This window comes from Canis lupus, chromosome 7, assembly GCF_011100685.1.
Source record: "Canis lupus familiaris isolate Mischka breed German Shepherd chromosome 7, alternate assembly UU_Cfam_GSD_1.0, whole genome shotgun sequence".
Lineage (NCBI taxonomy): Eukaryota > Metazoa > Chordata > Mammalia > Carnivora > Canidae > Canis > Canis lupus.
In genome coordinates this window covers 4,312,271-4,338,412 of record NC_049228.1, presented here as the reverse complement: position 1 = coordinate 4,338,412, position 26,142 = coordinate 4,312,271, and the positions used below count along the sequence as shown (strand labels likewise).

The window sequence follows — 26,142 nt, the reverse complement described above, 5'->3', positions numbered from 1 at the left end:
TCTAAATAGTTCTCTTTTATAGTCGGTAGATTTACAAATTTTAATAGAACTATATAAGTTCCCTGGAGTTGTTAGTTGAAATTAACCAATGTTATTTAAATCGGTGCTAGAAGATTCTTCCCAATATACTATCTCAAGAATATTTAAATGAGAGATCTTAAATTAAATGGCACAATTAATGTTTGGAGCTATATCTGTTTTCACAAATATTTCTGTACTCCTTATAATCATAATCAATGCTAAGTGAGATGAGACTATTTATAATAATAAATATGTAACTGTGCCATTATTTATTAAGATTAACTTTGGATGTTATCTCAAACACTGTTAATAATATTTGATTTTCCTTCTTAAAAATGAGTTTAGTATGTTAGATATTCTCATCACTCATAATATCAATTGACCACCTTACTTAGAGGTGCCATATAAGATCAGATCTTTAAGCTTCGAATGTTCCATTTTTGTTTAAAAAATATATTTAAGTAGGCCCTTTGTTCACTTATGCTTCTGAAGTGACGCTGGAGACTTGCTCCTTGAAGACACAAATCCAAAACGGTGCCCTATATTTCGCGTATCCTGTGGGATCCTATAAAACCATGTAACTTTCTGTAAGACTTTCACAGTTTTCAAAAGACACACCGAATGATCTTCAGTTGTGAAATATAGACATTACATTACCTTATATCTGTAAGATTGCTTTCTTTTCCCTTTTCCGTCTACCCCCAAGTCAATCACTAGTGACGCTTTGGTGTACAAGTTGGATACGCCTAATCATTTTGTATAAATATCTAAAGCTCCGAAATATAGTGTACTTTAATGTATTAGACCCACTTTGGGTGCTAAAATGTGTCCTTGGGTAGATGGAAATTGGGTATATCTGGGAGGCTGATATAACATAATTGGTCTCAGAGGGATTAAGATGGGGGTGAAAAAGAAACAGTACCAATAGCACCAGTCTTTATTATTCTATTGAGAATTGTGTTAGTGACCTAAAGCTATAACGCACAAAGAGCCCTATTGTTATTACCTGTACGTGACTGAACTTGATACGTAATTGGGTTATCGCCCTGACAACAATGACTGTTAACACTCTCTTCTTTTTAATATTTCTGGTACTAACTCATACGCTTTGATATTTCTTTGGAAATACATAGATCAATATATATTAGTGTATTAGTATTTTTCTCTACTTTATAGAAAACAAATATATTCATTATTTTCCATATGATTTTGTGATTTCATAGTCCTTTAGAAATGTTACAGAGAATTCATTTTATTCTAACTATATGCTTTTTCTCATTTAAATACCTCTGTATTGCTTTTTAAATTTCCCTTAAGCATCTGAATCAAGCAGTTTTTTCCTCTCTGATTTTGTAAAGGCTTTTGCATATTCAGTCCTCTATATTGCCTTAGTTTTATCTTGTCATATAAAACAATTAAAAAACTCCAAAGTACATTTTTTTACAAACATGTGTTAAGTAATGCAAACTAAATAAATTTTTTGACAAAACATATAAACCATGAAATGCTTCTTTACTTCTGTTTTTATCAAAGTTGTAATTATCTACTGATTTTGTCATTATTTTTGTAATTTGAAGGAATAAATGGAAAGCTAATTCCCTCAATTCAAACACAAAAATTTTTTTGAGCAGGTTGCCTAATGAGGTTATTAGAAATTGAAGCCTGACATACAGGAATATATAGAAAAGTCTGAAAGTTTTATTGTATGCACATACGTTTTCCTCAAATGTGGGTAATAATATAGTACTTAGAGTTTTTGTAGACTATTAGATAAATGTTAAAGGATTTTAACTTCTTTTCTTCCAGAGACTTCTAGGAAATTTTTTAAAATATGAAGACTAGCATTGAGAGAAATCTTTAAGATAAATTCCGCTTTCTGATTATTTAATGTCTGACTTTCTGATAGAAAAATCAGACTTTTTTTTATAATTCATCAAGTCACTATGTAAGTTTTTAGTCCAGCATAAAGAAATTGTTCCACGTTAAAATCCACCTACATTTTTATTTGTTTGGAGGGAGTTACTGTCACTTGAATGAATGAGTCAGGAGCACCTGGGGGGCTCAGTGGTTGAGCATCTATCTGCCTTTGGCTCAGGGCGTGACCCTGGGGTCCTGGGATGGAGTCCCGCATCGGGCTCCCTGCAGGGAGCCTGCTTCTCCCTCTGCCTATGTCCCTGCCTCTCTGTGTCTCTCATGAATAAATAAGTAAAATCTTTTTTAAAAAAAATCAATGAATCAGATTAGCAATGACATTAAAATTGTCACTCAAACTGTAACACGAATCTTAGTATTTTTGTGTCATCATTTAAATATATCTCTCATGGATAAAGTAGGCTTGTATCTCATTGTGATTTTGTAAAGCCCTAGAGAAAATTTTTGGGTTTGCTTTTTGATCCGAGTTGGCCTATGGAATACGAGGCAGATCTGTTAATTTAGAAACTAGATGAGCCAGTGTCAGAGCTAGCATTCTTTTGAGAATCAAATAATCTAAAACTGTCTTTGTCTATCTGGAAGGTCTCCCACCTTTGTGCAGAGGTGGCCATGAGGGAACTTGCAGACCACGTTAAGATTTTCCCCAGGCAGTAGAACACAGTAACTTTAAAAGCCTGGACTCTGAAACTAGACTGCTTCAGTTCAAATCCAGGCTGTCCTCTTCACTGCCTTTGTGACCTTGGGAATGTTAGTCTTCTGTCAAATGCCATAGTAGTGCCTGCCCCAGAGAGTCGTTATGAAGCCATGTAAAAATGTATAGAATTGTGCCTGATTCATGTTAAGAACTCAGTAAATAGCTGCTTTTAGGAAATGGTTTTCTCTCTGGTCCTAGAAATAGCATACGGTTAAAGCCTCAGAGTTACCTTCTAGAGTGTGAACACCTTACCATATAGAAGATGGAAACGTTCAGGGGACTGTATTCCAGTTTTTCACTGGAAGTCTAGAGAAACTAACTACTAGTTGTACGGAGCATCTACATCTAAGTACTGTGGCCTCTCGACGTGTCTACTGGCTGCAAAAAGTGACACCATGAGTAACCAAATGAATGTGTTATGTGTAGTTATTTAACAACTTAAAAGTTAGAATTTATCTGGCAAAGATGAACTTTTCCTCTTCCTCTACTTCATGACTTTTAAACTCTTTCTACTGTCTCTTAATGTTCCTGGTTTCTGATACCTGGGTGACAGTTTTATCCTCCTGTTCATTGTAGCAGGAGCACAAATAAGCCTACCATGTAAAGTGATGCTGTACTTTGGTATACATTCAAAGAAGACAGGGTGAGGTGTGACCTTCTTTATCTAAACTTGAATTATCTGGTATGGCAAGAGAGCATTCATAGATCCAAATAAATTTGTATTTTTAAGCCAAATTATTAAAGTTAAAGGCATAAAACCTAGTCCATGGCTGTTTGGAACGTGAAAGTAATCGTTTTATGTTGTGATTGTTTTCCCTTTATATTGCCAAAGACTCTTGTAACTGATTTTTCCTGCACTACATCAACAAGTCTATTTAGATGTATCTTTAGGGCAACCAGTTGACTAACATATATCAAGGAAAACTGCAGCCTATGTAAATCTCCCATTTTGTGTAACAATCTGCCTTTTTTTCAAAAAGGATTTGAGATAATTTACAACAAAAGGTATGACTTGGGGCACTCGAGTGGCTCAGTTGGTTAAGCATCTGCCTTCAAATCACATCATGATCCCAGAGTCCTGGGGTGGAGCCCCGTGGCAGGCTCCCTGTTCAGCAGGGCATCTGCTTCTCCCTAACCCTCTGCCTCTCTGCCCACTTGGGTGTGCACGCACTCTGTCTCTCAAATAAATAAAATCTTAATTTTTTTTTTTTTTTTAAATAAAAGGGATGCTTGGGTGGCTCAGTCAGCTAAGCATCTGCCTTCAGCTCAGGTCATGGTTCTAGGGTCCTGGGATCAAGCCTTGCTTCAGGCTCCCTGCTCAGTGGGGGGGTCTGCTTCTCCATCTCCCTCTGCCCCTCCCCCCTTCTCATGTTTGCACTCTCTCTCTCTGTCTCAAATAAATAAAATAATTTAAAAAATAAAGACGGGACTTAACAAGTCATTAAAATAGAAGTGGAAGTACAAATTCAGAACCGGCAGTGGAAGGGACCATAAGCACACCTATCTTACTGGCCAGCAGAGTTGTGGTGGTTGAGCTCTTCATCTAGTTATTGCTTCCTTTCTGTCAGGACTCCAAAGGAAACAGTAAGCAAATTGTTTTGGTCTTTCAGGAGGAAATACATCAGTTCCTGAGAGAAAACGAAATTTTCTCCCACTAAATTATAATAGAAATGTCTCCTATAAGGTTCTATGAGTAATGTACCAGGCAGGTCTTTAGTATAGCAACTACACAGAAAATAACTGTGTGATGTTTGATAAGAGCCAAAAGCAAGCATTAAAGCATGGTTTTGGACAGATGATTGGGCAGCTGGATAAAGCAGGTGCCCCCATGATGTAGCTTCTGGTGGCCTAATTTGATTGAAGGGTAGAGCTACGCTTATCCAGAGTTATAAAGATGAATCTTATCCTTTACAGGGTCTCCCCTAAATTTTCATTCTCTTAGCAGGAGTTTGATAGGAGCTACGTAGCACACCTTTCAGTTCCCTCTGAACATTCAGATTTTTCAATATCAAAACACCATTAACTATTCGACAAGGACCTAGAGTGATGAAGTCTAGTCTGCTCATTTGCTTAAGGGAAAACAAACAGCAAGCCAAGCTTCGACCCCGCCGATGAAAGCTGAGGCATCTCACCACGGTGTTCATCGGATGGAAGTCAGAGCAGCCTCTGAGTATTGGAATAAAGTACCTGAGAGGCAACCTCCTCTGCTCTGTGATGGCCACCGCTTAACTGGTATTTTCTGTCAATACCTAGTAATGCATCTCCCTGGATTAGAACTCCGATGATAACGTCAGACTAAGTGATATCCCTCTACGGTGGTAATGATGTGAAATTCAGCCAGTTAGTGTTATTGAGAAATCATTATGCGTGCAAAGCTGTATTAAACATCATGAGGAATTCAAACCAAAAGGCCAAGTTAGATAAAAGTAAGCGAGCTCTCAAAAATGGGAAGTGGAAAAGGCCTGCAATAAAGAATTATATGACTTGGATTCCAGTTCAGCTATCTCCATTAATTTTTTATTTATTATTATCTTTTATTTATTTTTTAAAGATTTTATTTATTTATTCATGAGAGACACACAAAGGCAGAGACACAGGCAGAGGAACTCAGTCCCGGGACTCCAGGATCACACCCTGAGCCAAAGGCAGATGCTCAACCGCTGAGCCACCCAGGTGTCCCTCTCCATTAATTTTTAAATTGGTTCTTAGTTTTTTTTTTCCCCTCTGTAAATTGAGATTGTTATGAGAGGTTACAATACTTTAAATATAAAAGGATATGGAAGATTTTGTAAAATATTAAATCCTATATAAATACAGGATTTTTTAAGATCCACAATGATTCCTGCCATTAGGTAAGACTAAATTAACAGACAAATATTTAAGAGAATCGTACAGTACAAAACTATGCTCAGGATAGGTTAATAGCTTTTCATAAAGCTGTCTCCTTTATCTTCATAATTTTGATATGGGTAGAGTCACAAAAAATTGTGACTTATTACAGAATTTAGTTATGGATACAGAATTAAACCCCAGATTCAGGAATTCACAGTTCCACCCAAATTGTACTGTGTCAATATCTCAAATGTGATACCTTCAAAACTTCGTGTCCCTGTTGCTCCTGCAAAGTCACTCTTCCTTTTTTGTTATCTATTTCTGTTAGTGGACATAGCGTCCTCTCACATACCCTGGTGAAAACTTCCAATGAACAATATTTCCTGCCTGAAATCTTAAAGGAACCTGATTGAACATTCTGCTGCCATGGCTCCCCTTTTGCTCTCACTATTCCAAGAAAATACGTACTGCAGTGCACCTTTAATGAGCTCTCCCTCCTGGTTTAAGTACTGATTTCCTGTTGCCTATATATCAATAGATTCTAAACTCCTTAAGCCTCTCCTTTATTTCACCTCAGTTTATCATTTCATCACTGTTGCTTGCTCCCCAGTCATGCAGGAGTACTAGCCATTGCTTTCACCCACCTCACACTTTCTGTGGCTCAGCACCTGCGCTCATTCTGTTATATCTGCTTAGAGTCTCCCCTACCCTTTTATATATCAAAATTGTGTTCATGCTCTGAAAACTTTAGCTCAGTTGCCACGACCATAAAACCTTTCCATATTCCGTCACTCAGAAGTGACCCATTCATTCTTCCATCTAACGTGGCAGTGAGCACTTACTGTTGATATCCTATCCATCCTCCAGGTCTTTCAGTTTAGTAGGAGAACACAGATATTAAATGAAGTACAATGAAGTGTTTTAAAGGCTTTAAAGTGCATGAACACCTGAAACTAATATAATGTTCATGTCAGTTACACCTCAAAAAAAAAAAAAAGATACGTGAAGGGTATGATGGAGGACAAATAGAAAATATTAAATTCTGGGGACACCTGGGTGGCTCAGTCAATGAAGCATCCAACTCATGATCTCAGCTCAGGTCTTGATCTCAGTGTCACGAGTTCAAGTCCCACATTGGGGTCCATGCTGGACGTGGAGCCTACTTAATTTCTGCATGGCAATACAGGTGTTAGGAAAGGCTTTATTTTTTTTTTTTTTTTTTTTTTTTTTAGGAAAGGCTTTAGAGAATGAATAGATGAGAGGCCAGAGTACAGGATTTTGAGGCAGGCTTTAGAAGCAGAGAAGCAACATGTACAAAGGTTCAGGACAAAAACAGTTTGGTGGACACATACAACTGTGAGCTCTTTTTATGGGTAGAGTATAGAGTGGGGTTAGAGGGAGGAGGGCTTAGGGCTAAATGTGAGGCTGGAAAGGGAAGCAAGAGCCAGATGTTAGAAGTCCATAATAAACCAATGGTTAGGCTTCGTAGAGGACACTGGGGTGCATTGAAATGCTTAACATTGAAGTAGGGTCAGCTTGGCGATTAGTGGCAGTGCCAAGGAGATTGGAAGAAACTGGAGGTAAAACCGTTAGTTGGAAGATGATCCCTTGAGTGTAATCAGTGGACCCAGGGCAAGAAGAAATAGGAAACAGTAGGACTTGGTTGATTATTTATTGTTATTTATTTATTGTTAGGCCAGGGGAAGGAAGTATGAGGAAGTGTCTTGTATGAAATTTCAGATTTCTGGCTTGAGAAATCGAAGGCACTGCCAAGGTAGAACTGGTTTGGGGAGAAAAATAGTAAATTCTCAGTTCCGAACAAGTTTAATATGAAGTATTTGTAGGTAGATATGCTTAGAAGCCCGCGGAAATATGTCAGTAGAGCCCATGAAGAGGTCTGGCCTGAAACTACAGAGGTGTATGTGTTCCTCACCCTGTGTTGGTGGTTATTGAAGCTATGGGAATAAAGTTGTGTAGGGTAAGAAGGTGTAGAGGGAGAAGATAAAAGGGATATAGAAAGAAATGAACTGACAGTAGAGGGACTGCCAGAGGAAGATAAACCTACAAAGGAAGAAAAAGAAGTGGGGGGGAGAACCAATATGGTGTCTGAGAGGAGGAAGCAACTCCCAGGAAGGTTGTGATCAGAAGCATCAGCCGTGCGGAAAGGTTGGATAAGAGGCAGAAAATGAGTTTGTTAGATTTAGCAAGTGGGACATACTGCTAACCTTTGTCAAAGCGATTTCAGTGAGGTACCATTGGGGGGTGGAGGAGATGAAAAATGATTACAGTTGGCTTCAATAAGGAGATTAAGGAAGTTGATATAGTTAAGTATAGTATTTTGTTTTTTCCACCCCAAAAATTTTAGCTGTAGAGCAAATACATTAGATGGGGTAGTGGTTAGGAAGAGAGACTTGACTCTACTTACAGATTATGATGAAGGAATCAGCAGATGAGGAAAGGTTGAAAATACAGAAGAGGAATAACAGACTGTATAGTAATTCACTCATTAAATATTCAATCATAGCCAACTATATTTCAGCTACTGATGTATAATCTCTGGAGGAGTTTCCAGTGATAGAATTGAGAGTAGTAGGAAAAAAAAATACTCTTCTGATGCTGAGACAGAGATGATACGGACCAGATATGGATAGGTTGAGACGAGATACTGAGGGAAAGCTTAAACCTAACAGTGTTGATTTTTCTCTGTGAAGTAGGAGGCAAGGTCCTGGGTGGGAAAGAATTGAGGGCAGTGCCTGCAGATTAGTGAAGGTTGAGATTAGCCATTGTGGGAAATGGAGTTTATCAGGCCAACCATCTGGATTGCAGAACAGCCTTTAAGGTCCAACAGCAGTTAGAACCAAGAATCTGGGACCTCCAGACTATACGGAGTCTGCGATTTTCTCCTGCGGTCCTTCACATCCTGGTAGAGAAGCAAAGAAAACAATTGTCAGGGTTGATATTGTGAAAAGACAAAGGATTATTAATAGTGCTGCCAAATAAGTGGTTAAAGGCTTGTGCTATGAGGTCTAGTCTGGAAATGGATGACGTAAGTCCAGAAACAGAAGATTGACCAGGAGGGAAAGGTATTGGAAGTGGCATCAAATGAAGGCACATCCATACTAGGTAGGGGACAGATGTGAGACTCTTGGAACGACCGGAACTTGTGCCATTTCTTACGTGACACAGGACATTGGAAGACATAAGCTGTGCCCCTGGGAGGCAGAGACTAAAATGGAAGGCAAGTGAAGATCAAGGAAGGCCAGGTAGTCAAGGTGTTTGTTTTGGATTGAGGATCCAAGTGGGCATCGCGGTGACCAAAAGTGTAGTCGCAGTCGTTGGGATGAGGAATACTGTCAGCTGGGTGTCCTCAGTGCATGAGGTAGAAGCACTCAGAATTAAAGAGGTGGAAGGAAAAAGAGGGAAGTAAGGGTTGTCTCTTCTGGGTGGCCACCCAGCGTCTTTTTGCCTCTCTCTTACAAATCCCTCTTGAGCTACCTGTTGCTTCGTAGTTTGTAATATTCTTAGTTATATGATCTCCTCATTCTCACATTTATTTCTTTGTTTTTTTTTTATTTTTTTAAAATTTATTTATGGTAGTCACACAGAGAGAGAGAGAGGCAGAGACACAGGCAGAGGGAGAAGCAGGCTCCATGCACCGGGAGCCCAACGTGGGACTCGATCCCGGGTCTCCAGGATCGCGCCCTGGGCCAAAGGCAGGCGCTAAACCGCTGCGCCACCCAGGGATCCCCATTTATTTCTTTGTTTGTCTTTCTTCCCCCGCTAGATTGTAAGCTGTACAAAGTCAGGTTCCGTGTATATCTCGTTTCTTGCTTTATCCTGACCACCTAATAAAGTGCTTGGCACACAATAAATGCTCAATAAGATTTTATTGAATGAATGAATGAATGAATGAATGGAGACAGGAGAACCAGAAAGAAAGGTCAGAAATGTCAGGAAGGAAAACGAGTCATTCTCTCACTTCCCATCCTGGACAATAGGCCTTCCCTTCTGCATTGGTTCTTTTCCCTGATTTACCCTCAATGTCCTCAGATGCCAGCATGATGTTTCTACTCAAGATGAGTGCAGATCACTACTCAAGCATATTTTAATTTTATGGGACCTTATTTTCATATTTTATTAATTTGTTTATTATGTAACAGTTTAGGAAAAATTTATCAATAGGTTATTTGATTCATAAATACCCTGAGGTATGCATATTTTATATTGTGTATGATTTTATACTATACGACGTGTTAGAAAACTCTTTGGAAAAGGTGAATCTTTATGACAAAATGAACTACATTTCAGATGGAAATTGAACCACGTAAGAAGGAGGGAGATAAAGCAAACGTACCGCTCCGGCTCCGTCTACTGTAGGGTTCCTGATTGTCCCATCAGTCGCCCAGAAGCAGTCCTGAAGGAGGAAGGAAATTAGCCGCGGCCCAGCTGCCGTCCCCACTGCTTCTCCCTTTACCGAATTCTTTCCTTGCCGCCCTCTTTGTTACAGCTGGTTCTCATCTTCCACTTTGGAGAGCCACAGAACCTTCGTCTCTTCAACTAAATTCACCTCCATCTATCTTTCATCTTCGTAACTTTTCTTCTCCGGGCAGGAGAACTTGAGGACCATTTGCTACAGTAGGTTGGAAGGTTTCACCCAATTCTGACCTATTAGGCTGGAAAGATCAGGTTTCTGGTCCGGGTTGAAGGATGTGGTGGTTTTATTCAGTCAAAATTGCCCTTACGTCTACCAGTACACTGGTTAAATAGAATTTTTGTACCACAGTTCTATTTTTCTGTCATTTTTCTGCTGCTTTTGTCATTTTTGTCTCTGAACAAAATATCTGACAAGTAGGTGACCTGTTAGAACACATTACCTCTTAAATAGAAGCGTCATTATAAATGCTTTTCCTGCTGTTTTCTTTATCGTGTATAATTGGATATATTTGTTTTTATTTTAATGGATAAAATGCCAACCTCTTTCTGATTTAAATTTCTCTTAGGTCGCCATAATAAATAAGTGCCTTGGGTATTGCTCTACCCCTTTAGGATTTTTAATGCTATCGTCTGCTGCATTCCAAGGAATATAAATTGAAATCCTCAGACCCTCTCTGTGGGTGTAACATTTCCATTAACATTTACTACACACTAATAACTGGCCAGAAAGAATCAATGCAAGTTTTCAAAATATCTAAATTATTCCTCATGACATACTCACAGAGCAAAAGGATCTTAGCTCCTCCTCTGGATTTGGCTTATCATCTGTGAAAGACCACGTACAGTGTTATAAGAAGAGACGTAGTTTCGTAAACTGATGGCAGTTGGAATCGAGAATGAAATCAGATGGAAGGATGTATTTCTTTAATTTATTGAAGTGTGCTTATTTTCTTTGATGTAAGTAAGTAAACGTCAGCTCTCTCATCTATAAAGTGAAGAGACTAATACTGCTTCATGCAGTTGAGGATGAGAATACTACTCATAATTTACCTTGCTTAGAATTTATTATTCTTACTTTAGAAGAGTGCTTTTTAATATGAAATTAATTTAAAAATTTTATATTTATATAAAATGGTTTATGATAAGGGCATATGATAATTATTTTACCCTATGCCTCATATGAAGTTAGATCTATAGATATATAGTCTGTAATTATGAGAATGTAAACTTATAATCAAGGCTAATGTAGTACATTCTAGATCACATAAATGTGTATATATCTGCAGTTAACGTGGAGCCTTAGAGTTAAAAACCCGTTGTCCTTCATGACTGCTACCTTCTGATAAATTTCTTTGAAAAATAGTAAAATCATTTTATTCTTTTTTTTTAAAAGACCTTTTAGTTTATTTATTCATGAGACCCACACTAAGAGAGAGTCAGAGACACAGGCAGAGGGAGAAGCAGGCTCTTCACAGGGAGCCCGATGCGGAACTCGATCCCGGGTCCCAGGATCGTGACCTGAGCCAAAGGCAGATGCTCAACCACTGAGCCCCCCAGGTGCCCCAGTAAAATCATTTTAACGCCTCTGATTGTAGACAGTACTTTTTGCTTGATGTTAATACTCCCCAATGACTATACATACTTTTAGACTTTTCAACTAATTGTAAAATCATTGATAGCAGTCAGATATATTCTTTTTTTTTAAGTTTTTTCATTTCAATATAGGTAATATACGGTGTTGTATTAGGTTCAGGTGTGCAATATAGTGATTCAACAATTCTCTCCCTTACTCAGTGCTCATGATTAGAGCAGTTTTTAATCCTTGTCACTGATTTTGCCCATTCCCCACCCACCTCCCTGTCCGTGTTCTTACAGAGTTTATTTCTTGTTTTTTTTTTTTTTCTTTTCCTTTAACTGGAATTGTTTTTAAAAGCATCTGTGTTTTCTTTCTCTGTAGCTACGACAGTTAGTGAACATGTGCATCAACCCAGATCCAGAGAAGCGACCAGACATTGCCTATGTTTATGACGTAGCAAAGAGGATGCACGCGTGCACTGCAAGCAGCTAGATTCATGGAAGATCATGAAGAACGTAACCAAAATTATTTAAAGTATTTTTGTGCAAATCATACCTCCCCATTTTTGTCTGGGTGTTAAGATGAATATTTCAGAGCTAATGTGCTTTGAATCCTTAACCAGTTTTCATAGAAGCTTCATTTTGTACCAGTCTAAGTCACCTTCTTGCAAACCCCAAATGACTTTGGATAGTCACTTTGCATGTTAGGAGAGTAAATGAAACTTAATGGTTTTTAATGGCTAACGGTTTTTAGAATTATTCAGATTTTTTTTTTTCTGATAAATTGTGTTCAGATAAGACTTTCAGTGCCAAAAATTGAAAGTGCAGCTTGGCACTCAAGACAGACTTGTAACGTGAGGAAGAGTATCTGAACATGTGACTTGTTTGCTTTTTCGTCATTTATGGACATTTGAGATTAGCACAATTGTGAACTTTTGTGATTTTTTTTTTAAGTTTGAAGTCTGTGTTTTAGTACTTAGCATTGTAGCTTTGAAATATAATTCTTAAGATAAATATAGATAAACTATTTGAGAAACACTTAAAATTGTTAGCTTATACATTCAAAATGCAACTATTAAATGTGAAAAAAATTGGGGGACTAAATGTGAGTCAGACACTGAAGAGTTCTTTGCTTTATTTTGTTCTGTTTTAATATCTTTGATATTCTCTCTGCATTAAAATGGTATAAATGAATCCATTTAAAAAGTGGTTAAGGATTTGTTTGGCTGGTGTGATAGTAATTTTGAAAGTTGCACATTGCCCGAGGCTTCTTTTGTGTTTTTATTATTGTTTGTACATTTGAAAAAAATCTTTGAATAATCTTGCAGTACTATATTTCGAGTTCTTTATAAATTTAAATTCTCTTCATAATTGTACACTATAGTGTAAGCATATGTTTTTATTCATAGATTTTATTGAAGTTCTGATTGGTCCCCTTCAGAAAATTTTTTGTGTTCTTCCAATTGCTTTCTTATTTATATTGTATGTGCATTTTATCCATTTTGTTTCAGATTTTCTGAGAACATTTACCCTTTAAAGAAATATTTGGTATACCAACACTTTTCCTGGATTAAACCCATTTTTTTTTTAAACTTTTTAAAATTTGGGCTACCCTGTTTGCGTGTCATTTTGTCTTGTTAGGGAGGAAGAAAGGATGTGTGTTGTGCTGTACCTGTGAATGTTGACACAGTTTCGATTCATTTGACAAGGTTGTAATTTTAGAATATGTTTAAAGCAATGAAAACTGGCCATTACCACAGCCAGAGTTTTTATGAGATTAACATTTCTGTTGAGAAGCTTTTAAGCCAAGTACTGTATTCATGCATGAAGATGACAGAGATGGTAACGCTTCATTTAGTTTAAGGTAATGGGCAGAGTTTAGTAAATGCTGTTATGGAGATATGTTTTCCATGAATGCCTTCATGTGAGTGGTGACCAGTTCTTCACAGAATTGTGAAAGCCAAAAGGCCGACTGGCAGTCACCGTTCAAGGATGCCATGCCACCTATAACCCAACCTTGGGATGGATAATCCTGTCAACGTGGAAACCTCATGTTCGGAGAATACCTACCGTTAGCTGATTTAACTGCTGGGGTTTTTTTTTCCCCCCTTTATAAGTATTTTTCTTACAATCATTTGAATACTTTCAAGTCATTTGTAAACTTAAAAAATGGTTTATTAAGGGAAAAAGCATAAACTTTTTTTCTTTTTCAAAATGTAATCAGTTATGATATCTGAAGGGTAACTTTATCCTGGGATAGACAAAGGACACCTGGGTGGTCCTTTAAATGAGGGCTGGATGGATGCATTGTGTGATTTTTAGTTACAGCTTTTACACTGAGCATCCATAGATTTGTCTCCTGAAGTATGAGTAAGTAGAATTATTTTTGTTAAAATAGTGTCATGTTCATTTTATTGTAATACAGTTGAAGAGGAAATTGTTTTGTAGTTGGAACAGATAGTCCCCTTTTTCTTGCAGTCTTTAAAAATACATGAATCTAAAATTCATTAGCTTAACCCCTCACAGTGACTTTTAAGCAAAGATTTAAGCTTTTCTTTTCAGTGAGTCTCTCTGCTAGAAGGAAATAGCTGGGAAGAATTTAATGATCAGGGAAATCCATTATTATTTTCTAAATGTGGAAACTTTCTGTTTTGGATATTGTATCTTTTTCTTATCTAAGTGTTCATATTTTTTCCTGAAGAAACCACTGTGTAAACAATAAATTTTAATTTTGAATGAGATCATTTCAAAAAATTATGAGGATAATTAGTTTTAATTTTTATACTCACCTATAAATATTCTCTTTATATTCCTGTTTATAAGTAAATTTTGTACTGATTAAGAAAAACATTTGAATTGAGTGGAGAAACAGTAAAATGAAAGGTACATCTGATTCTAAACCTTATTTAGATATTGGTACCAGTTCCCCAGAGGAAAATGTGGGGTAACTTTGTTTTGTATGTTGAGGTTTAGGAATGGTGGATGAAGGGTATCCCTGTATAAATAAAGTGCTCAACAATGTGCAATGATTGTAAATTTAGTAAGATATTACGGCCATTTCATGAATGCTTTTACCATTCTACATAGTACCTATCACAAAACACCTTTCTTGTATCAATATACTTCAGGTGTTACTGTTAACATTTACATGATATTTATTTTAACCAAAATGTTATTCATATTAAATGTTTTTTTCTTTAAAATGAATGTATTATGTTTATAACCCACAAATGCATAATTATCCTATGCCTCATATTTCAATAGTACTGTAATATGGACTTCTTTTGTGAAATACTTTTATTTTGTTATGCTTCCAATACACATACTAAGAAAGATTCTGTTGTTAGCTTTGAAAATTGTATAATATCCTAATATAAATAAAAACATAAAAATAAAAAATGGTTACAATAACATTTTATGTATCTGTGATCCCCCCCCCCCCCCCCCCCCCGCCAGAGTTTGCCATTGTTTGTTTCACTTAACATGTAACCTACAGAAGAAACATTTCTTGTTCATTTCCGTGACTTTACCATTTTGGGAGAAGCCTAAGAATTGAAGCCTTTGAGGGTGATCGTGGAGCTCAGACAGATACTAAGAAGTAGTTTTATAAATATGCATTAAAGTAGGGTACATCTTCATAGGTCCCTACTCTCTTCAGTACATCATTATCTGTCTTTGAATAAGAAAAGTTTTCTCAAATTATAAAATTATGAGTTTAAAGTTTAGGCGGCAGAGTCCATTCCTCTCACCTTACTTAATATGCTGCAGACAATATTAGAAATAGTTTGCAGCTACCCTGTCGGTAGTCTCTCAACTTACTCTTTTCCACATAAAAAGTGAAAATTACTTTCTGTATCTGGAAATGTTGAGGCTAAAGGATCTTTATGGCGTAAAATCCTCCAGGCTGATGGTAAAATGATCCTTTCACATCAGGATCACATTTCCAAATAGACTGTGGTGAAGATCACACGGATTTTGTAACCTGTGACTTGTAAAGAACCTTTAGTCTGATTATGTGTATATGGGCACACTCACATAATTGTATAGTAATAGTAAATTTTAGCCACAAGAGAGTGTTTGACTGGTTATAAATTTTATCTCAAAAGTATGTTTGTTAATTAGAAAAGTCAGTACTGGGCATATATGTTTAATGTATTATTAATTGGTGCAGCTATATTTACCACCGAATTGGTGCAAAAGGATGACAACTGCAATGAAACCCTTAATCAAAAAACTTCCATGGACTTGTTACATTATCTATTTTTAATTACATGTAAGTCTCTAATACAATTAATGACGAACTAAAACGACTCATCAGATTAATTATCAGAAAGATGTGAAAGTTTACAATGTGTATTTTATCTCTGAGAACTTCATTTGAAGGAGTTTCTGGTTTTCTTACCCATTTCTTGTTCACTTGGGTCTCTAATTTTAAACCTTAGGAGATAAGAATAAAATAAAAGGAAATTTTAAAGTTAGGCTTTGTGACCAGGAGTTTTTAAAAGTAAATTGTTTTCAACATGTTACAACGCATAAAGATAATCTTTTTCCGCTCCTTTCTAGACCCATAGTCCCAAGGATAATTTCTCTAGTCCTTACTTTTTCAAGTGTAAAGTAGGAGTATAAATTCCTAACTCTACAAAGGAATTATGATGCCTTTTATATAAAGGTCTGGATGTGATGCCTGGTACCAGGTGGGTTGCTTGTTCAATGTAGCTATTACAGTGTTGTAATGTAGAAAATACGCGAACGTCTTCTCTGGCTGTAGCGCCTATTTTTGCCTTGTTTTGCTGCGCTGGTTTCTTAAAGACCCGGAGCTCTTCTCAGGGCTTAGATAGCTCTCCCTTTGGCATCAATCAGTCAGTCAATCCTACCAATCTCTCATGACTGACATAAAATATGCTTTTTCAGGAGCCACCCAGACTGCATCCTGTACTTTGCCTTTGGGCACTTACCCATCGGTAACCAAATGATTACCTGTGTGATTCTTCATTTACTTTCAGTCTCCTCGCTAGAGCCTAAACTCTAGATGGACAAGTACTTCTGTTTTATTCAGTGTGATATGCCCCACTTAACACAATGCTCCAACTGTAGTTTCTCAACTTATTTGTTGAATTGATAATGAACATTGTAATGCTGTCAATGGAGCTGAGCACTTCATGGGGACCATGCATAGTAGATGGAAAAACAGCAGAAATCTGGAGAGGTGAGGGCCAGTAAGGGGGTAGGAGAAGCAAACAAGCTGAACTAGAAGAAATATTTTAAGTTAAAAGTTGCCATAAATTACAAAGAAGTTGAAGATAGTAAGGATTGACACGTGGCTCCTGGACTTAATGAGGAGGTCATGGTAATACAGGTTCAGTAGGAGACTGGAGTGGAAGGCAAATTTGGGTAAAAATAGGAAGGACGATGGCATATGAAGGAAAAATAGATGGCAACCAGAGGTAATCTAGCTCAAGTTTTAAGATAAAGTGAACATAAGATGGTTTAAAGATTAGGAGAAGTAGCACATAGAAAAGAAACTGAAGATACTGGACAAGGAGTACAGAAGGTAAGAAAAAAAGAGGTCCACGGAAAGTGTGTATCCACTAAGCTCACAAATGTTTGTTGTGTATCCTCATATATTAGACCTTATATGTTGTCTTGAGCAAAATATTTGTTTTCATGGATTTAAAATCCGGTCAGGAAGAAATAACATTTCTGGAAATCTAAATATATAAAAGCAAATTGTTATGAGTGCTGTGGAGGAAAAGAGACACTGAAGAGGTGACATTGAAGTGAAATGACCTAAAGGATGAAAAGGAGTCCGCCAAAGAACCAACACAGGGAAGAGCCTGCTGCCGAGGAAGAATGTGGGAAGTAGCTGGGCCATCTGAGAAGCAACAGATGAGAGTGGGTAAGTCGGGATGGAGTAATGCGAGGTAGATTTAGAGATTTAGAGATGTATTTTCTCCATATTTGCAATAATCAGTAATATAAGGGTAATAATAAAGCCATGTGATGGTAATCAGCAATATAAAAATTTCATAATAGGAATTATAAAACACTTAGAAATAATTGATCAAGAAACACGTAGAACCTGTATGAAAGAAATTATAAAAATCTTGTTGAAGAACGTCAGGCAAAAACTGAACGAATAGGAAAAGATGCTGTGATCCAGATGGGAAGATGCATATAAAAATCAAGTACTCTATAATTTAGTAATGTAGTATCTCCCTGAATCTCACCTTTTTTGGGAACCAGATAAAATGTCAAAGATCATATGGAAAAAAAATGAATATATGAAAATAACCAAGAATATCTAAAATAGGCTGTTTGACTTATCAAGGATTAAAATTTACCTTAAAGGTACTTTAAGCAAGCAGTGCAGTGTTGGCAGAGGCACAAGGCAATAGGATGAATGGTGGAACAAAACAAGAAGGTCAAACACACAAGTATGACGGGAACTTGTTATATGAAAGAGGATTGGTTAAAGGACTGACTCTTGCTTTCGGCTCAGGTCATCATCTCAGGGTCCTGGGTTTGAGCCCAGTGTCGGGCTCCAAAGCAGTGTCTGCTTAGCGGAGAGTCTGCTGGAGATTCTCTGCCTCTGCCCCTACCCTCCGCCCACACCTCACATGTACCTTTTCTCTCTCTCTAAAATAAATCTTTAAAAATAAACTATATGGGTGTATATGTTTGCATACGATCATTTGAACGTGGAGAAAGGTGAGGAAGCACACAGACTAGACTAAGTTGCCAGCGTTGGTTATTACCATGTGAGAGGTGGATGACAAAGATAGTTAAGCCAATATGGTTAAATTCTTCAAACCTCTTTATATTTTTCTTTTCTTCAGTACAAAAGCATGAGCATTTTTTCCTCCTTAAAATAACCTTTACCTTATGTTGAGTCTGAACCTCTTTTTTAAAAAAACTTTTTAATTTGCAAATAATTTCAAACCTAGAGAAAAATTGCAAGATTAGTACAAAGAACTCCTTTAGAATTCTTCCCCTGGGTTTTTCAGATGTTAAGACTTTGCCACCCTTGCTTTATTATTGTTTCTTTTTAAATCCTTATATAGATTTTTTTTTCTGAGCCTATCTGAAAAGAAGTTGCAAATATGGTGCCTCGTACCCCCAAATCTCTGAGTGTTGCTTTCCTAAAAAAAATGGCCCTCTTCTACATAAACACGGGGCAACCATAATAATCAGGAAAGTAATATTAATTCATCACTATTATCTAACCTACAAATCACATTCAAATTTCAACCAATTGCTCTTTACAGCAAAAATTACTAAGTTTTCCTCCAGGATATAAGCAGTAAGTGTTGCATTTAGTTGTCATGTCTCTTTAGTCACCTTCCGTGGGGAACACTTCCTCAGTCTATTCTTTATCTTTCATGACCTTGACATTTTTTTCGGATACAAACCAGTTATCTTGTAGAATGACCTTCAGTTCGGGTTTGCCAGATGTTTGCTCATGAAATGGAATATTACTGCCGCGAGGCTGAGTTGATCTGCATACAACATGTCAGGAAGCAAGAATGTCAATCTGTCCATTATCGTTGGTGCGAACTTTGATCACTTAAGCTGGTGACCTTAATCATAAAGCTTTTGTTTCTTCCTTTGTAATTAACAGTATGTAGTAGGTAGGTATTTTGAGAATATGTAAATACCATGTTTTTCAACAAACTTTTGTCCACTAATTTTAGCATCCCCTGATTATTCTTGCCTGTTTTAATTATTACTTTGATGGTTGCCAGATGATGGCTTTCCAAATGTCATTCCTTTTACATTTATTAGTTCCCGTGCTTCTGTAAGGAGTAACTTTTCCCTCCAAATCAGTTTTGTATTCCTTTATCAATTTTTAACTCTTATCTGACAATGAGAAACCTGGCTCACATGATCAATATATGCTCATTCCCACTCTTTGAAACCAGTCTCCTGATCCTACCAACTGTCTCCTTGGCTCAGGCTGCCTTCTTGGCCCAGAGCTCCTTACCTCCTCCTTCACCCGCGTGAAAGTGGCGTCACAGTAATGACTGGAGTAGAAGACAGTCTGAGGGCCTGTGAGGCTGGAAATCGAAGTACTAGTCAGAGTACTTTCCTCCTTGCCATAGGCCACCATTCAGCGAGAATCCAGAGTTGGCTACACTAAGGGGTGGGTCACTTTGATTTGCAAGGGATTCGGCTGCATGGAATTCTTTGAAAAACTGTAGTGTGGGACAGTTGAGTGGCTCAGTGGTTGGGCATCTGCCTGGGCTCAGGTTGTGATCCCAGGGTCCTGGGATCGAGTCCCTCATTGGGCTCCCCGCAGGGAAGCTGCTTCTCCCTCTGCCTATGTCTCTCCCTCTCTCTCTGTGTCTCTCATGAATAAATAAAATCTTGAAGAAAAAAAAAGACTGGAAGTTTGATATCATTACCCCCATTTAGCAGTTGAGGAAATTGAGGCCTACACAGGATAAAGGGTTTTCCCAAGGTCACTGCATCAGTTATTTTAGTTCTTTTGCTCTAAGTCTCATACTCTCATGTTAACTACAGAGGAACCTTCTGCGAAAATCCAGAATTGCATGAAAGAGCTAAAATATAGATGAGTTAAGACATTTTTTTAAAGATTTTATTTATTTATTCATGAGGGACAGAGAGAGAGAGAGAGGCAGAGACACAGAGGGAGAAGCAGGCTCCACGCAGGGAGCCTGACGGTGGGACTCGATCCCGGGTCTCCAGGATCACGCCCTGGGCCGAAGGCAGTGTTAAACCACTGAGCCCCCCGGGCTGCCCAAGACATTTGTTTTATTCTGTGTGGTCCTTCTCTTACTTGTGACTTGCTGGCTTGGAGGAAAGCCTGCTCACAGGGGTATCGGGTGCAGCCCTTGATTAATGAATGAGCTGGGGATGGAGAAGTGGTCGCCTTAACACTAAGCTCGTAGTAGAATAGGGAACTTGGGACAAAGCTCAGTAAGGCACTTCGTTATCATTCCATGATGATCAAAGAGAAAATGGGGCATATTTATATCTAACTTGCATTCACAAGGGACATTCTCAGTGCCAGGTGTAATACTTAGGCACATCCCTTAATTTTTTAAAATTGTCTTAATTACTTAAGTAGTTGCCAATATTATCTTCAATTTTAACAAATAACCACATTAAGCTCAAAATGTTGACTTGTCCAAGGTCACACAGCCTGGACGTGGTGGGAGGGAGTGATCACCTGTCCATGATATACTCAAAGCAAATAGTTGGGACAAATCAATGCATGAAAAATTTTTAGGAAGACAAGGTAAAGGGGGGATTTGGGAAAGAATATTGGGATGTTGGTAACAGTTTCAGGGAATTGGTTCATTTAAAAGGACAGTGGCTCTAAAGTGTCGATTGTGCCTTCTTGAGCTCACATGATACTCCACTGAGATTGTAACAACAGGTATGAGTCTCTACTATTTTACTTACTACAATAGGATTGCTCTAAAACAGGTCGGTGTTAGCAGCTTGCCAGTTATCTAGGGAAGAATGGACATATCCTAATGCTTAAAAACAAGCACAATGCATTTTTTAAATCAGATATAAAGTGGATTATGATGTAGAAATCTGAAATATGCATGCATGCTCTAGATAGCATCTGAGTTCCTTCCTTTTAGGCTGTGTTGTGTTAACATTTCAGAGAAATTATGCCTTAATTTTAATCTCACCAACACTTAGATTCAAGTCTTTCAAAGGACAGAACTGCCTCATAATTTTACTTGCTAGCACAAAGGCAGTTGAGGGAAGTTCAAAAAACATTTAAACATGACACAAATAATCCGAGTTAGGACTGTCACTTCTATTTTCCTTTTTACTCTCAAGTGTATGCCAGATACAGCATTTGGGAGAGGTGCCCTGCTGAGGCTCCCCCATAATAATGAGGCAATAATGAGATAAATTAAGTGTAAATCACATCAGTGGAGTTTTTACCTGCTTCTCACTTTATTTGTCAAAACACTTTATCATGGAAAAGCACAAATGAAAACAACTATTTTCTCTCTGTAACTGAGACAGCATGCTTTTGGGTGGGTGGGTGGGTGTCTACAAGAGTGAGAGCTCCTTGACTATAAAGCTCTCTTAGCAATCCTCCTGGAGTCCTGTGAACCAGACAGCCTTGCACAGCCTCTTTCTATCATGTTTTCCTCTGTGTTCTGTGCAAGGCCCTCTTCCAGTTAAGGATTTAAAGCCAGCTCTTATGTACACAAAAATCAGATTTATATCTTTGTACCACAAAATGAAGCAATTATTTTGTCTTCCAATGGATTCTGCTTCCTGTGCATGGGCACTGGAGCTACCCACTGTTGTCAGCAAGGCGGTGACACTGGTGTAAGCTTCATTAAATAGAGCCCCGCTGATACTGACCATTGATCCAGCAGCTAGCTCAGGTGCATTTGGCCACAATATTTTCTCCCTCTGCTCTTTACTTCTCTCCAGGGATAACCAATCAGAAGAAACGACCCTCATGCCTAGTGTTTTGAGAAGCAGAGAGCAGTTTGATTTCAATTGCCAACCTGTCCACTAGCTTGGTAAATCAAATTTCAGTCTCCTAAGGGCAAAAAGAACATGTAGCTTGCTTGTATGTGTGTGTGTGTGTGTGTGTGTGTGTGTGTGTGTGTGTGTGTGATTGCGTGTGTGCACACGCATTGTACTCTGAGATCTGGTCTTTCCGTAGGTTAAACCACAGGAATTCACCTGGTAACTGAAAAACGAGGAATTCAAAAAGTGTTTGCTCTTTAGAAGTGGAGTTAGTGTTCTTTAAACATACCACTCTTCCTTGAAATGTAGGCTTACATGTAATGCTGGCCATGTAAAATGAGCAAATGTAAATTTGATCCACATCATTACAGAAACTGTGTTCTCCTTTTTGCGTATTTGGTGGCAAAAAGTGAAGGATCTATATATCCTTAAATATATATATATATATATATATATATATATATTTTTTAACTTGTATCTCTGCAAAGTCATCAATCTAGGAATCTAATTTTTTTCAATAAAATTTCAAATAAAAGCCATTTTCCCCAGATTTGTTCTGTGAGACTCCAGTAAAGCTAACACATCTAGATTCTAATCTTATTACAGTGAATGTAGGACAGCTGGATCGAAAATTGCAGTACCATGCCAGCTTACCTTGAGTTTATACACTTTATCCTTTCTCTTAAATATTATCATCGGCTCAAAGAAGCCAAAGACATTTTCTGCTTAGCGTTTCACAGGCGTACCCAGTTAACTACACAAATCGGTCAGCTCTTGCTTTTTAGGGAGGTTGATCCACTGGTTTGTATCTTTGGAAACTCAAACTAGTTCCAAATTTTATATGATGATACTTTTCCTTTTCGGGATATGTTATTCCACTTTTAAAGAAACTAAAGATTCTCTAATAATATTTCTCTCATAACACCAAGCGCAAGCCACCGTTTCAAACCCTTGTCTTTATGTGTTGCAAATAAACCCCAAAGTTGCTCTGGTTATGGAAGGAGTAGAAATGATATATAATTCAGCAGTTCCTTTAGAAATCTTGTTTCCTCCCGCCCATCCCCTCATATGGTTCCCTACCTGCCTACTAAGCATTTTGTAAGTACATTTACAAAAATACAAACTGAAGTTCATGAATCTTCGATGTCTTACGTGGTATCATACATCTTGTGTCCCACGTAACTTAATCACCTATGTCTTTATGAGGGATTAAACTTGGTCATTTTTTCTAAATCTCTCTGCACCTGCTATTTGTTTTTTTTGGTTTTTTTTCTGCTTTGAATATTTATTTTTAAGTGAACTTCTGCCTTAAATGGGAAAATAACATCTCTAGATATGTACCTGCTATTTGGCAGTGTGTTTAATCCTCACCCTTGACGATGTGTATAATATTCATGTAATTAAAGTTTTTATCTTTTTAAGTCATACACGACTGTCCTTTGATTTAACCAAAACGCAGTCTACAAAATGATCTGGGAGGGTTGGCTAATGGATTATTATGGTGGTTTTTCTTTTCCCTGGAAACTACTAGTATTTTTAAAGTTTTATTTTAATTCTGGCTATGAAGATAAAAGACCTTGATCATTGCAACGCAAGACCAGTCTATGCTACATTAATGGTCAATACGTTATGAAGTTAACCCTGAGAAAATTCCCCCATGCTCTGCTAATGGAAGCTGTTTTCTTCACTAAGTCAATAATAGGAAGTACAACCGTGAATTACAAAGTGAGTTCATATCTTCAAAGATATTTTTCTGTTATTCTGGTTTACATGAATCACTAGTCACCACTTAGGCTGGTGATCCTCACCTGAAAAGATTTTGCCCCCCAGGGGACATTGGGAATGTCTAAAGACATTTTCGATTGTCAAAAGTAGGAGTGGGGGAGGGGGAATGGGAAGAAGATGCCCCTGGCATCGAGTGGGTAAACGCCAGAGATGCTGCTAAATATTGGAGTACACAGGACAGCCCGTAACAGTAAGGCATCGCCCTATCCCAAGTGTCAATGTCGAGGTAACGCATCCCCATGGACGCCAGAGAGCATCATGGAATGGTGGAAATTGGAAACTAAGCTGTCTTCCTACATGAAGACAGTGCCCATAGAAATGATCAGAATGGAGAGCTGTTAATTATATGATTATAGAACGGCCCCTGTCCTTGTCCTTTTTTTTTTTTTTTTAAAGATTTTATTTATTCATGAGAAACACACAGAGAGAGGCAGAGATACAGGCAGAGGGAGAAGCAGGCTCCATGCAGGGAGCCCGTGGTGGGACTCGATCTCGTGTCTCTAGGATCAGGCCCTGGGCCAAAGGCAGGTGCCAAACTGCTGAGCCACCCAGGGATCCCCTCCCTGTCCTTGTCCTTGAAAGAAAATTATCTCTTATTTTCTTAAAGCCAGATAGAAGGCTCATTCTCTAAGTTTACCATCTCTAAGGACCTTTTGCTCCATTCTAATTTATCCTCAGGTAGATTAGGATGCATTTCTACAAAGAGACATGGTATGGTTGAGAATGCTAGTCTTCAGCAAGAAGTTAAATTAAAAATAACCAGAGATGTCGATTCTTTTGTCTCTCCAGCTAACAGATGAATAAGCATCGTTGTCCATTTGTGACCTGCCTTCCCTTCCTGGGAGTTACTGGTGACAACCAAAAAATAAGGTATTTTATTTCTCAGGAAGTGGCATCCATTTTAATATCTTGCATTAAATCCGATGGAAAATACACGTTTGAGCTCAAATAACAAAAAGATGTGCTTCGTTCCTTTAGTTGTTTGTGACCTGAAATCAATTAGTCTATGTATTATAAGCATATACGCAGTTATATTTCTGTGTAGTAGCTTACAAAAAACCAATTTACTAAACTAGACAAATATTGGCAGTCATCTGTATTTAATTCCACATGTCACTTGTTTTTATTACCTCTGCCACGTTAACTGCTGCCCATTCATCCCACTCATCACCTCTGGCAGTTTCTACTAAACAGTATTATAGAATTGTTTACCATTTTTAAAGTTAGTTTTTGAGGGGTGCCTGGGTGGCTCAGTCGGTTAAGCGTCTGCCTTCGGCTGAGGTCATGATCTCGGGGTCCTGGGCTGGAGCCCCGCATCAGGCCCCCTGCTCACTGGGGGGCTCTGCTTCTCCCCCTCCCTCTGCTGCTCCCCTCTTCTTGCTTGTGCTCACTCAAATAAATAAAACCTTTAAATAAAATAAAATTAATTTTGAGTACCATTTTATCTCAGTAGTAAAACATTCTGAAGATACTTACACAAACATAGTATATTTTTGTCAAGAGCACAGTTCATAGGTAGGAAAGGCTGATTCAGAAATTGTCTATTCGTATGACTCGGAATATGGTTTGCACACTTAATATAGATAGTCATACAGTAGAAGTGCCTTAACAGGATGCTGTCTCTCTACCTTATACCTATTTGTACTTATCGGTGGGTTTAAAAACCCTATAAACACTAGACCATAAGCCTCATTAGGGCAGAAATTGAGGGTACTTTGTACACTGTTGTTGCTCTAGTAGTTCGTTTGCTGCTGGTCCAAGGTGGAACTCCATAAATATTGTATTCATTTAATGTTTGCTGCAAATGACCTCAAACTGGGTGGTTTAAATAACACAGATGTTAAATAAATAAATAAATAAATAAATAAATAAATAAATAACACAGATGTATTATCCTATAGCCCTATAGATGGGTAGTTTCACATGAATGTCTTGGGTCTGAAATGGAGGTCTCAGTGGGCTGTGTTATTCTGGAGGCTCTAGGGGGGGAAATCTGATCCCTTCTTTCTCCTTTTTTAGTAGTTGCCCACTTTCTTTGGTGGGTGGTCCCTTCCTCCATCTTTTTTTTTTTAAAGATTTTATTTATTTATTCATGAGAGACAGAGAGAGAGAGACAGAGAGAGAGAGAGAGAGAGAGAGAGAGGCAGAGACACAGGCGGAGGGAGAAGCAGGCCCCATGCAGGGAGCCCAATGTGGGATTCAATCCCTGGTCTCTAGGATCACACTCTGGGCAGAAGGCAGGTGCTAAACCACTGAGCCACCCAGGGATCCCCTTCTTCCATCTTTCAAAGCCTCCAAATAGTGCATAGAGTCCTTTTCATGCTGCCATCCCTCTGCAGCTAGGAAAGTCTCTCTGCTTTTAAGGACTCATGACTAGATTGGGCCCACGTGGATAA

The 26,142-nt window shown here is 38.0% G+C and overlaps 1 protein-coding gene across 15 annotated transcripts in view; it reads left to right on the top strand.

Annotated features, from left to right (window-relative positions):
* The window catches only part of NEK7 (NIMA related kinase 7), a 158,453-nt gene extending 143,564 nt beyond the window's left edge, over positions 1-14,889 (top strand). For all 15 annotated transcript variants that reach the window (XM_038541971.1, XM_038541968.1, XM_038541958.1 and 12 more), the window contains one exon: positions 11,871-14,889. In XM_038541971.1, the coding sequence (XP_038397899.1) occupies positions 11,871-11,981 (111 nt within the window). In that variant the 3' untranslated portion in view covers positions 11,982-14,889. The remainder of the gene's footprint in view (positions 1-11,870) is intronic.
* The last annotated feature ends 11,253 nt before the right edge of the window (positions 14,890-26,142 follow it).